Here is a 14,132-nt window from a genome sequence, read left to right as displayed (position 1 = left end):
GATATTAGTCACACTTATAGATGAAGAAACAGCAAAAGAGAGGATAAGTGATTTGTTCAAGGTCATACAGTAAGTAAAGCTGGGATTTGAGCCCAAGTCTTTCAGATTCCAAACCAGATATTCTGATAAGGGACTTATCATGTGGGGTTTAAAAAGATTTGGGTCGGGCCTCCCTGGTGGTGCAAGGGGTTAAGACAACCTATGAAGCTATCTGTAGCCACTGTAGCATGAGTTTGATCCCCAGCCAGGGAGCTACCCACATGGCGCAGCACACCTCTCCTAACTCGCCCGCTGCTCCCCTCAGCAATGTATTTCAGTCAATCTGCTTGTTTTGTTTCCCACTCTGTCTCCGGTGAATCCTCTCACCCTCCACGCCTGTGGCCCGTACCCTAGTTCTTGTATGCATATATAAATAAATCTTAAAAAAAAAAAGATTTGGGTCATTTTTTAAGAGCAAAACAAAAGAAACTATTTCAATTATTCTTACCTGGTAGTGCAAAGATTATTTTTCTTACACCATCAATATCCAAAGTTGCAAATGTTGTTGGTAGGCTAGAGAAAAAAGAGGTTATTTGTTAGTGACTGCTAAGTAATACAATAAGTAAATTAAGTAGTCCAGTTTTTTTATGTGGCTCTCCATACAGATAACTTATCGTTAAAGCAAACAAACAAACAAACCAACCCCGACTTCTCTGTTGACTCTGCTTTAATCTTTTATACCCAGAAGTGTTTCAAGAGTTTCAAGTGTTTGTTTTTGGTGTCTTCTGTTTTGAAATAACCAAACTAACTGGTTTTCTGTAGCTATGATACTCCTTCCTGCCAGTGTTATAGATGTGTATTGCAAATCCTGGAGTTTCTTTCTCTCTCCAGTTAATAAGGTCCATACTATTTTTGCTGGAGATTTATAACAATCATTCCCATTATCAGAAAATTACCTGATAATACGTCTATCAGATAAATGCCTATTGAATGAACAAGATGAGTAGTTCTCAATTCTTTAAAACTATACTCAGCAATAAACATAAAAGCCTCTCTTTTATAAGTGGAGTTTTCAGGAATGTCAAAATAAATAAAATATCATGGCTAATACAAAATTAAAGTGATTATAACTAAAAAATATCTTCAAATTATACCTCCTGAGGATTCCGACATGAATCCTTATGATGGATGGGTGCAGAAAGGGGTAAGCATGAGTGTCATGAGAGGAATGGGCATGCAGAGAGGGAGGACGACAAGGAGAGGAAGAGGGAGGACAAATAAAAACAGGTGGGGCGGGAACACAATGGACTATGGTGGTGGAGTAGGCGCACCTTGGTGGAGGAAGCACTATGGTGACTACACCTGAGGTTGGGGGGATCTTAAGTTTCCAAAATTCCAATAACAATGTAAACCAACTTTATCTCAGTTAAAACAAAAAAGAAAGCAATATTTTTTCTATTGATGGCCGCTTATATAGAAATTCAGCTCAAAATTTCATTTCATTATTGAAACTTGAGTGATGCAAAATCCTTAGGGAATACTAAAGTTTTCATAGAGTTGAAAAATACCCCTTTAAGCACCCATATAGTTTTTATTTTTACAGATTGGTCTTCCAAAAATGGATCACTCATTCATTACTCTTTGCAATAATATGATAAAATATTAACTTTTTTTTGATGATTCACAGCTATTATTAATTTATTGTACTTTGCTAGTAATGCAGTGATGTTGGGTCAGATAGGTATTATGTATTGCTTTTACTTATAATTCATGATCCCACAAAACACACTGCTGTTTTTCTGTAGTTCTTGTTTCTATTGTTTTCCCTGTCCCCCCGCCACCCCAGTGGCTTCCCTAAATAATGGGCTGCCAAAGTGGCTTTAGGTTTGAGAACTAGAAAGTAGAAGTAACATTTATATGGTTAGAATGATAATAATAATAATAATAATAATAAAAGCCACTATTTTGTACTATACTCAATTATTTCACTTAATTGTCACAACAATCCTGTGAGGTGACAATTATAATCCCATTTTATAGATGGGGAAACTGAAACTCAGAGAGAGTAAGCAATTTGACCAAATCCACTCAGTTATTTAATGGGGAAACAAAAATTTGAACTAAGGTTTTTCTAACTTTATGGCTCAAAATTGGATAAGGCACTCATTATGCTATAAAGTATTAGCATATGGACTCTGTAATACCTATTTTTTGTCTCCTCTGAGGTCTCTTTTGCTTACTGCTGATTCTTTGCTATTTTAGAAAAATGACATTAGACTGTCATAGCAATTTATTGATAAGTTATTTAGTAATGATTGGTACTGTGTGATAAAAATAATTTTCAAGATACATTTTTTTTTTTTTTTTAAAGATTTATTTATTTATTTATACAAGCATTGGGTACAATCAGAAGTGCGGGAGGGTGAGAGAATTCACCAGAGCCAGAGCAGGGAGCAGAACAGGCAGATGGGCGAAGTACATTGCTGAGGGGAGCAGCTGGTGGCAGGAGAGGTCTGCACGCCATGTGGGACCCTCACCCAGTGGCCGGGGATCAAACCGGCGCTGCAGAGGCTGAGGGCAGCCTTGCAACCCAGCGCTGAACCGCTGCGCCACCGGGGAGGCCCTCAAGATACATTTTCATTGACAGCTATGTTGACTATAGATGACCCATAAAAATTGTGGGAGATTAGTAGATCTGGTTGATAATACTTCAAGTGCACTTTTTTTCAGTATCTCTGTGTCTAAAATGAAAGTTTAATTGTTTTCAGAATGCACTGTATGTTGGAAGGGCAAAGCTAAATTGTTCTTGATTTTTTTATATTTTTTGTTTTACTATTAAATTGCAATTACATCCAAATTTTTCTTGACTTTAGACAAGTGTGAAATTATGGTCAATTAAAGGAATTTAATTGATTTTAAACCACTTCATTAAAACAAAAACTCACAGTAAGAGTGAGGAGGGGATGGGTAATAACTTCCTTATACTGTATTTTAAGCTAATTTATCTTCTGCATCTTATAGGCAGATAGTATGATTTTCCTAAAGTGAATCATTTTAAAGGATTCTTTTTTTTTTTTTAAATTTATTTATACAAGAACTGGGGTACATGCCAGAGGTGCGGGAGGGTGAGAGAATTCACCAGAGACAGATCGGGGAGCAGAACAGGCAGATCCACTGACATACACTGCTGAGGGGAGCAGCGGGTGAGACAGGAGAGGTCTGCTGTGCCATGTGGGTATCTCCCTGGCCAGCTGGGAATCAAACCTGAGAGGCTGCAGACAGCTTCACAGTGCTGTACTCAAACCACTGCACCACCAGGGAGGCCTTCATTTTAAAATATTCTATCACAACAAAATATTTTTATTTTAAAATCATGCATTGTTGTCACGAGTGTCCTTTTGCTAGGCTGTGAAGTTTTTGTTTAAATGGTTTAAATGAAAAGATATTTCCTTTGAACTCAACACCATTATTCAATTCTGTTGCGATCAAAATGTAATGGCAAAAAACATTTGGAACTGATGAATTGAAGTTGAAGTGTTAAGTAAACAATAGATTGAAAATAATGTGTGAGTAGCACATTGACACACTTTGCAGATGTTCTCTATTCTAATCAAATTAGCACTGCCATAGGAATGGGGGAAAAAGCCTGTGTATCCACAGCATATTTGCTTAAGATAAAATTGTTCTAAAGAAGAATAATTCCAATTCAACAGTTTCAGTAATCAAAGAGCCTAGGGGCAACTTCAGAAATACCAGAAAATATAAATTCTATCAAATTGTGGAGAAAGCCTCTGGGATTGATCACACCTTCATACTTAAGTGGTAAAATCATGGCAGTAAAAGCCTGATGTCTATCAAGAACTGACACAAGGTACCTGATAGATCAGGGATATTAGGAGAGCTGCCTCACACTGAAAAAAAAGGTTTCTGAAATTTGCAGATAGTTCCCATATCTTACTTGTAACAACTGGTAAATCTCATGGCCATTTTCTCTTAGGGTTCTTATGAGCAGGCATCAGAATATAATTCTGAATTAAAGTATTATTTCTGTTGGCCCTGACAAGATGGAGGCATGCTGGAATGCTCCTTTGAATGGGGGTATCAAAAGTGTATAGGGTAACAGGGATCTGAACATGTAAACTACTGCTTAAAGATATGGCCGCACATGTTCAGCACACCAATATTTGTCATTATTTAAGGATTTATAACTGATTACAGAATTTCCATCAGTTCTTCCATAGGTGATGTGCAAGATGTTGGCATGTGGTTATTTTTCTTTCCTTGTGGGAGTCAGTAAGAAGCACTGTGAAATACTAATTATGAAGTATTGTAAAGGAAAAAAAATTAAATCTGAAGTGAATCAGACCTTTATGTCTAATTCCTAGTCTATAGATATATTGGTGAGAGGAAAATTTATTACCACCACAGGAAGCAGTCAACCAAATCCATTTCTTAGGAGAAGTCAATGACTTAACAAAAGAAGAAGTGGGAGTAAATGTTCAGATTTAATGAAGATTTAACAGTCAAATATAGTAAAAGAGGACATGGCTTGAATCCTAATCCAAACAATACAAAACAGGACATTCTTTTTCTTGACATTTGGGAGAATTTTGAATATGATCATAGTACTAGATGATATGGAGGAATTCCTATTAATTTTGTTAGGCAGATAATACTAATGTGATTACATAAGTGAAAGCTGTTGTTATTATTTGTGATATATACAAAAATGACATGATGTCTAGAATTTGCTTTAAAACAATCTAGGCTTCTGTCCTTCCAAGAAGGTAAGAAGGGGACTGATAAAAGAATTACAGGAGAATGTTGATAGTTACTGAAGTTGGGAGATGAGTACATGGAAGTTTCATTGTTCTCCCCACTTATGTGTGTGGGTAAGAATTTTCATACTAAAATTTTTTAAAAAATTTATTTATACAAGCACTGGGGTACAGGCCAGAGGTGCGGGAGGGTGAGAGAATTCACCAGAGACAAAGTAGGGAGCAGAACAGGCAGAAAGACTGAAATACACTGCTGAGGGGAGCAGCGGGCGAGGCAGGAGAGGTCTGCTGTGCCATGTGGGTAGCTCCCTGGCCAGCCGGGAATCAAACCGATGCCGCAGAGGCTGTGGACAGCTTCACAGCACTGCATTCAACCTGCTACGCCACTGGGGAGGCCCTAAAATATTTTTAAAGAGAGAGAAAGAAGCAGTATGGAGAGAAAAGGAGAAAGAAAGAAGTAGACATGGGTAGTAAAGGGAAAAAGGTTTGGAAAGGTTTGCTTTGCTTTGTTTATTTTTTGTTGTTCAATTATTTTACATAATCTGTAATCTGTAAATTCTGAGAATAGAGCATTCAATTAAAAAGTTGCTTTGGTTTGGTTATAGCAAACCCAGTGATTCATAAGGAAAATGAATTCCCATTTCAAATAGAAGTTACATTTCTGAAAAGATTTTTATTACTATATATAATGTTTTATTTTATTAGAATAAATAATTCTGGACCTTCTCTGGTGGCGCAGTAGTTGAGCACTAGGCTGTGAAGCTGCCCGCAGCCTCTGCAGTGCCTGTTCGATCCCTGGCTGCCAGCAAGGGTCCCACATGGAGAGACAGACCTCTCCTGCCATGCCCACTGCTCCCCTCAGCAGTGTATTTCATCAGTCTGCCTGTTCTGTTCCCTGCTCTGGCTCTGGTGAATTCTCTCACCCTCCCACGCTTCTGACTGTACCCAGTGCTTGTATAAATAAATAAATCTTTAAAAAAAATAATTCTACAATAAATTATAAATTACTAATAAATAAGCTATTAGTCAAAGCAAGCCAAGTCAACCCCATATATGCGATAATAAGATTATTTGCATACCCTGGTTTCATAAAAACCCTGCCAAAATGGATCTGAGCATGAAGATCAATGTCCAGCACCTGCTTGAGATAGTCCTGCAAATATGAAAAATAATCACTTTATTTTCAAATATTCTAATATATTTTCAAAACTTTAGAAAATAAAATAAATTAGATTGAAAGGAAAAGAAACACCTTGTATTACTGAAGTTAATTTACTTAAGACAAATATTTCTTTATCTCTTTTTTCCTTACTTACTCATTCAGTCATTCAATAAATATTTGCTGAGCACCTTCTGGTATATGCTGATGACCAAACTAGGTACAGGAGGATATAACCTTGAACAAAGGAGACAATGTTCCTGCTCCCACAGAAAGTACATCTAAGTAGGAGCTAGATAATAAACCAAAATCACATGAACATATAATATCATTACTTGGTAGGTTATTGTCCTTTTTTTAAGGGTAGATCTCCTTGTCGGAACAGTACACTTTTTGTGTGCCTTAAACCTGGGGAAACCTTTCCTTGGTTCTTGAAATGAATGCCACGAAGGAATAAAACTTGAGCTATATTACCTTTAGGGTTCTCCATTTTTGTCCTCTTTGATTCTGTTTTTATTTCTGTGCATGGTCATTCGTGGCATTTGATGGGGAATTTGGTTTTATAGCAAACCATCTGTTTATCTTGCTATGTTGAGTGTGAATTATTTTCCTATCTCTGGAGGCTACATAAACTATATGCCTACAAGATCATCATGCAGAGCTGGCCTTCCTTGTCATGTGCTCTGGACCCAGACTGTCCCCATATCCTGGCTCCTTTCCATCTGAATCTGAATGTGATGGAAGTGCTGGGGTAGTGGGACATGAGATTCTCTCACCTACTCTCTAGTTTTAGTAGGTTCTGGAGAGAAGAGTCTTGATCACAGAACCATAACAAATTTTCCTTTGCTAGTGAAACAAAACAAAACAAAACACCAAAAACAATTACATTGTCTCTGGAAACTAAAGTTTTTCTGTTCTGATTGACTTAGAGAGGTAAGTTCTTATAAACATAATATTCCTAAGTTCCCAGATAATAAGGAAATTTAACTTATAATATTATAAATGTGCTGCACTAAAATAATTCCAATAATTTTAAGAATCAAAGTGCTCATAACTAAGATAAATCTTTGGTAAATAAAACTACCTCAATTATTTTGGTTATTAAGAAAACCCAGAGATATTCTTTCTCTTATTTATGAATGTTAAATATAATTAGACAAAGGCATTTTTTTCTACTTGGGTTTGTTTTTCTTGAATTTGTATAGGTTTCTTCATCAAATAAGTTGACATTATTCTTATTAATATTTAAGACTGTGAAAAATGTAAAACTGGGTTCAGTGAAATTGAACCCATTATTCTAAAAACCTTTTAAGTAGTAACTATGTTTATAGTCTGTCAGCATACAAATAGTTTTGTTTAAAACTATTTTTTTTAAGTTTTTAAGAAACTTAAAATCTCAAATTGATAATAATCACGAATAATCATCAGATATCTAGATGATTTTCAAGTAAGATTAAATATTAGCTCTTTGATTAATTAACATTATTTAAAGTTAATATGCTTTTGTTTTTAAGTTAATTACTTTGTTTCTTATTTTTATATGCTACAGATACATTATATTTTTGGGTCATGTTAATGAATGTTCTTTGTTCATCTTTGCTACATTAAGAAGGTACAAAAGGAATGTGTGTGGCTGGAGAAAGCTGTATTCCGTGTGTTTATGAGTTCTATTAGTCTGCTATAATGCTTACATGTGATTTCTAAATTATCTATGCTCTCTAGTTTTCCCTGTGAAATAGAAATTGGTCATTTTCTAAATTCTGCATAATGAATACGGGGACTACAATTACATTAGGAGCAGTAACGACAGAGAAGTATAACTGTGTACTCTTGTTTTAAAGGAAAAAAATGGGTATGAGTGTGTATTCCAGTTCTCAAAAGGGTCTCAGGAGCCTTTGCATACTCTTATATTTAAATTTGTTAAGGATTTCTACAGCTTTTGCTTATGTGGGTTATATCTATTGATATTTAGCATTAGAAATTGAGAATGCAAAAATGCTAATTTGAAGGGATATATATGCACTCCTATGTTCACTGTAGCACTATTCACAATAGCCCAGTTATGGAAACAATCTGTGTCCAAGGACAGATGAGAGGATTAAGATGTCATATATATATATACACAATGGAATATCACTCAGTTATAAAAAAAAGATGAGCTTTTGCCATTTGTGATTACATGTGTGGAACTAGAGAGGATGATGCTAACTAATAAGTCAGAAGGAGTTACAAATACTGGATAGTTTTACTTACATGTGGAATATAGAGAAAAAAAACAAAGGGTCAGACAGAACTGAACCAATTAACAAGCCCTAGAAGTCTGACTGTAGAATTGAGGGTATCACAAAGGAAGGGAGAGGGTAGACAGCAGAGTGTGGAGGGGGCCAAATGGACTATGGTGGAAGAATATGGGTGCCTTGGTGGTGGGTGTGGTGTGGTTACATACAACTGAAGAGGTGTGGCCCTATACCTCTGAATCATATATAGTATAGAAAATCAATGTTACCTTAAAAAAAATTGCCATGAAATATTAAAAATGAAAAATGTGATAAATTAAAAATTATTTACTTCTTGGTATTTTGGAAACAGCAATTATAGTCATTTCATGTTAATATAAGTAATTTATTTTTATACATTGGTTCATAATTTTGAAAGTCTGTAACATTTAGCTTAATAGAATTCAGTTGGATTCTCAGTTGCTTCAGCATTCAGTCTAATGAGATATCATATGGTCATATGTTGAAAAACTTATTGTCATGAGACAATAATATCAAATGAGGTCTTAGTTTTTTTGAAATAGTTTTGACCTTGAAGACCCACTTAAAGGGTTTCAGGGACCTCTATGGATCTGGAGACCACTCTTTGTTCTAAAGTAAACTGTTAAATTTTGTTTTAAATACAAATAAAGGGCAAATTTTGAAAGTGAGTTTTATTTGCCTTGTTTTATGATACCTGTATCTGAACTCAACCTTGAGAAATAAACTTTTAGCAAGTTTATAAGTTTCATTTCTTTGGATTATTGATTAATATTTTCCCTATGAGAGGAAAGATTATTCTTTTTGTGTAAACTATTCTGCTTTATGTCTACTTTATTGGTAACTCTTGATTTTACCTTTTAATGATGAGATCTAAATTTAGAAAAAATAAAATAATATCTTTTAAAAGAATATCTTGTACACCTAAAATTATCTTTGGAATTTCCTGAACAGACCTTGGAAATCACAAAGCTTTGTTCTTTCATCTTATAAAAATAGATGCTAGAAATTATTAGGTTTGTTTGATGTGTTACCATTGTAAGAGTTTCATGGGAGGGGAAAAGCTGTCATATCTGAGAAGAGATACTCAGTTTGCCCGAGGTTAGATTATTCATGGAAGGTGTCATTAATACAAACATTTTAGAAATTCTATGCTTTCTGAGAAGTGCCTGAAGATTTGACAATGCCCTTGATGTGCATATGTTTTCACCTTCAGGGAAAACACTGATCAATCTTTTATAGAATAATTATATGCCTTATCTCTCAAAAGAATTTTCCTTATCTCCTATTCTGATATTGATTACAGTAAAACATAAACACTTTTATTTAGTAACTTTATTTTATCACTTTATTAAGTGGCATCTATAAAAAAGTTTCTGATGCTCTGAGTGCCCTGCTATTAGCTATAGTCAATAGTTTGTGTCTGGCACAACCTATGGAACATAGTAAAAGTGATACTAAGAGGAAAGTATATAGCAATTCAGGCCACAGCAAGAAAAAAGAAAGGACTCAAATAGCCTCACCTCAAGTTATTAGATAAGGAAGAACAAATTAAGCCAAATGCCAGTAGAAGGAAGGAAATAATAAAAATTAGCACAGAACTAAATGAAATACAGTCCAAAGGATCAATGAACCAAAAAGAGGTCTTTGAAAAAAATCAACAAAATAGATAAAATGCTAGCTAGACTCATTAAGAAAAAAATGGGAGAAAAATCTAATAAATAGAATCAGAAATGAAAGAGGAGAAATTATAATAGACATTTAAGAAATACAGAAGATCATGAGAGATTACTGTAAGCACCTATATGCCAACAAATTGAATAATCTAGATGAAATAGAGAAATTGTTAGTAATCTACAACCCTCCAAGATTGAACCAGGAAGATCTAGAAAATCTGAGCAGACTAATCACAAGTCAGAAATTGAAATAGTAATCAAAAGTCTCCCAAAGAACAAAAGTGCGGCCCAGATGGTTTCACTAGTGAGCTCCACCAAGTCTTCAAAGATGAACTAATATTTATCTTATTCAAACTCTTCCAAAAAGTGGAGAAAGATGGGAAACTTCCGAACACATTCTATGAGGTCAACCTTACTGATACCAAAACCTGACAAAGGTATCACAAAGAGAATTACAGACCAATTTCTCTGAAGATAGATACAAAAATGCTCAACAAAATTTCAGCAAAACAAATCCAAAAATACATCAAAAAGATTATAATCTTGACCAAGTGGGATTTATTCCAGGGACAAAGGATTGGTTTCACTTCTGAAAATCAGTCAGTGTAATTCATCACATCAACAAAAGGAAAGATAAAAATATAAATATCTAAATAAATGCAGACTTTGATAAGATTCAATTTCCATTTATGTATAATAAAAACCTTTAAAAAACAGGATAGATGGAATATTCCTTAACATAATAAAGATTATCTATGACAAACCCACAGCCATCATCATACTCAATGGTGAAAAAATGAAAGTTTTTTCTCTTATCTAGTACAATACAAGATGTCTACTTTCACCACTAGTATTCAACATATATTGGGTGTCTAGATAGAGAAATCAGGCAGGAGAAATACATAAAAGGAATACAAACTGGCAAAGAAGAAGTAAAAGTTTCATTATTTGCAGATAACATAATATACATGGAACACTCTAAAGATGCCACTAAAGAAACTAATTGAAATAATAAATAAATTCAGTAAGGTGGCAGGAAACGAAATCCTGGTGGTGGGCATGGCGTGATAATACACATTTGCAGAAGTTTAAACCTATAAACACCAAAGATACAATGAAGCAAACTAACTTGACCACAATAAACATAATTTAGAGAAAAAATAAATGATGTATACTGCCAAAAAAATTGTGTCTGCAATAAAGAGAAATTCAAAGTATTAGGGAAAAGGACTGTCATAGGTACTTTAAACTACTGATACTACAAAGAATAATTTCTTGGGTAAAGGCTTCAGTGTTTAAAAAAAATGAAAACCTCTTTGAAAAAACTACGTGGGGCAGGGTGAGGTGGAGGTCAGGAAAGATTTGAGGGAGCAACTGCGGAAATGGTGTCTCCTTGGCTGAGAAGTGGATAAAGACTTGTGTGTCTCACAGACAGTCTCCCCATGATCCTTGTGCTGCTAGTATGACCCAAAGTAGCAAAGACCTAAGATCTACTGGTACTACATGTACACTCTAGATGCATTCAGTGCAAACTGCATTCAGTGCAAACTGGTGACCAGATGCATCTTGTATATGCACTGTTGCCTCACAAGTCCCTCCCAGATTCTTGGTGTAAGATTCACTCAGAGGGGGTGAGCCCCATTAGTGGCTTAAAATCTTTTGTCAGTTCCATAGCATAAGTACTCACAATAAGATTTAAGTTCAATGAATTAAAATCTACAGACCTGAGTTTCTGGACTTAAGATTTATGCCTGCTACTTTATCATCATGCTTCTGGATCTTTCCTTAATTAATGTACCTGTCTTTTCTATGTCTGCCTTTCAGGGTTAGCCCTTGGGCTGAAGCAGATGTCCTATCATTTATGCTTTCCTTTCTTTCTGCTATTGAGGTACACTGGAATTCTTTTCGGGACTAGAACTTGTACTGGTTGGAGTTTGCATCATTTATGCTTTATGTTTTTCTTCTTGGTTTCTCTTTTCATCTCATTCCCACTCAAGGATGTAGCAATGACAATCATTAGTGCCTATGGAATATCTTGGGATGTCCAGTTCCTAAAATATCTTTCCTAGTAACTTAAAGGTTTAATGTATATATCTTAGCACACAGAGAATAAAATAAGTAAAATCAATGTTTTACTATGTTGACTGTTTATTTATGAGAAAACTTCTAAGATAAATGGCATCTTTGTTAATACTAAGAAGCAAACTAAGGTTGATAAATGTCCCTTACTTATCACAGTTGAGCCACAAATGCCAAACCAATACATGCTTCATACTTGAAGCCTTTTCAAAAGCATGGAAAAGACAAATTTTAGGTTGTCAAATTGGTACTGTCCTACAAATTAATTAGCAACCAAGATAAATTATGCATGAAATACTCTCTGGAGATAACAAATTTAACATCTAAGTATAATCCTAACTTCAGGGTTGGCTTTTTTGATACTCAGAGCACCAGAGAGGCAGTTCCATGGTAATGAAAACAGAAATGCTGCCAATTACTTCTTATAGATCTTCTACAATGCAGATCTCAGCTCCTAGCCTTTGTGACCGCAGGAGAGGTTTACAGCAGCAATTTACTTCACCTAAGGCAAAAGACTTATAGGATACTTTGAGGGGAGACTACTTACCAGGCACTCTGCCATAAGAAGAACACCTACTTGTTTTTCAACACCTTCACCCTTTGATGTAATCTAACATGGTAGTCTTGGACTTAGATTCTCTCTTTCTTCTAAGGTTTTTGGTAGCTGATGCATTATTGTCAAACACTTTTAAATTAAAGTTTGTAAATGGAAGGCAGAATTCTCAGTTCAGGGTAATGAATCCTGACATTTGCTCTCAGGGACAGTAGAGTTCACTGACCAAAGTCAGGTTATAAATTTAGGCAGTTTTATGTTTTATAGTTACAGAGGGAAGGCAGAAGAATAATCATATACATAAGATCTAGCTTAAAATAAATCAAGTTCTCAGAAAATATAAATTTTAGTAAAAACTTACATAACAATTTTTATTAATTTTTCAGTTTAGTCATTAAAGACAAATGGATACATAGAAAAGGATTATAGACTGGCAAGATATTTTGTGATCTAAAATACGATCAGTAAAAATATGATTGGTTACTGTGGTAAAGAATATTTTGTTTTTATAACATTTTTCAGTGAACTCAATAATAATCACAAATGAACATGTTTCACTAAGATATATAATGTTAATTATACTGAGAGATTCAAACTGTGATTTTTTTTACTGGACTAAGTGTATACCATATGCAAATATACTTAGTCCTATAAAATCTTATACATATTTGTATTTTATCTTCATCATTATGATTATAATTATTTGTCAGTGGGGCAAAGGAATGCCTAATCCTTTCTTTCTTCTCTGTGGGGAGTTAAGGGTTCTTTCGCAGTTTGGAAATATGTTGGGGAAGGCCATCTTTAAATTGAAATTTTAGTAACAGGAAGGATCTTGGAGCTTTACCTTGGGGGTAAATATCACATATAAAAGCAGTCTCTAATGCAGTAAAGACGAGTGAGCAACAAACTAAAAATCTCCTAGGGTCATCAAAACTATTCTGCAAGTTGTGGGATTCTCTATGATGCTCTTGACGTAAGCTCTCTCACCTATCCATGTTGTATCCCTGTTACAAAGTCCACAGATTTCATAAGCCCATAGATTTTCAGCTTTATAGGACCTTTGTTATGGATACCAGAACGTCTACCAGACCACAGTTAATCAACTGTATGCAAGGACAATGCAGTAGACAAATTTTCATGAGCCCTGTTTTTTCATACCTTTTCCCCCATGGATACACCCCCTGATGTGATGATGACATCAGCACGACTGATACCCTCATTCAAGGCATTGAGTAAGTCATCTGGGCTGGAAAAAAATAAAGACAAATAAATTAACACACACAAGGAAAAGATTTTAGATATAGTGCAAACCTAAAATGAAACCACTGTATTCACTGGGAAGGCATTTGCATGAATACAGAATATGCTATATTCTGTATGAAGTGGGAATCAAAAGGGTCTGTGTCAATAGCAGCATAACTCTTATTGTGGAGAAAGAATTTTACAAGTGTGAAATTAGTGGCTACTGGTACTTGTACAAATTTTTTGCTCTAATAAGGCAGCATAAGGAGAGACAGTAAGGTATTGTACTATCTCTTAGTTTGCCTAGAAATGTGCAGATTTAGTATTAAAAGTCACATGTTCCAGGAAACTCCAGGCACATCTGGATAGTTGGTCTGTCACGATATCGGAAAGATGACCTTTAGAGGGACT

The 14,132-nt window shown here is 34.9% G+C and overlaps 1 protein-coding gene across 5 annotated transcripts in view; it reads right to left on the bottom strand.

Annotated features, from left to right (window-relative positions):
- GPHN (gephyrin) overlaps nucleotides 1-14,132 on the bottom strand; it is a 451,561-nt gene that overhangs the window by 16,470 nt on the left and 420,959 nt on the right. For all 5 annotated transcript variants that reach the window (XM_037503527.2, XM_054691156.1, XM_054691159.1 and 2 more), the window contains 3 exons: nucleotides 13,638-13,725; nucleotides 5,837-5,910; nucleotides 488-552 (listed from right to left, as the gene is read on the bottom strand). In XM_037503527.2, coding sequence (XP_037359424.1) covers nucleotides 488-552; nucleotides 5,837-5,910; nucleotides 13,638-13,725 — 227 coding nt within the window. The remainder of the gene's footprint in view (nucleotides 1-487; nucleotides 553-5,836; nucleotides 5,911-13,637; nucleotides 13,726-14,132) is intronic.

This window comes from Talpa occidentalis, unplaced genomic scaffold (assembly GCF_014898055.3).
Source record: "Talpa occidentalis isolate TD23 unplaced genomic scaffold, MPIMG_talOcc4v2.1 talOcc4.11, whole genome shotgun sequence".
NCBI lineage: Eukaryota > Metazoa > Chordata > Mammalia > Eulipotyphla > Talpidae > Talpa > Talpa occidentalis.
The sequence above is the reverse complement of the archived record's forward strand: the minus strand, read 5'-3'. Positions and strand labels throughout refer to the sequence as shown.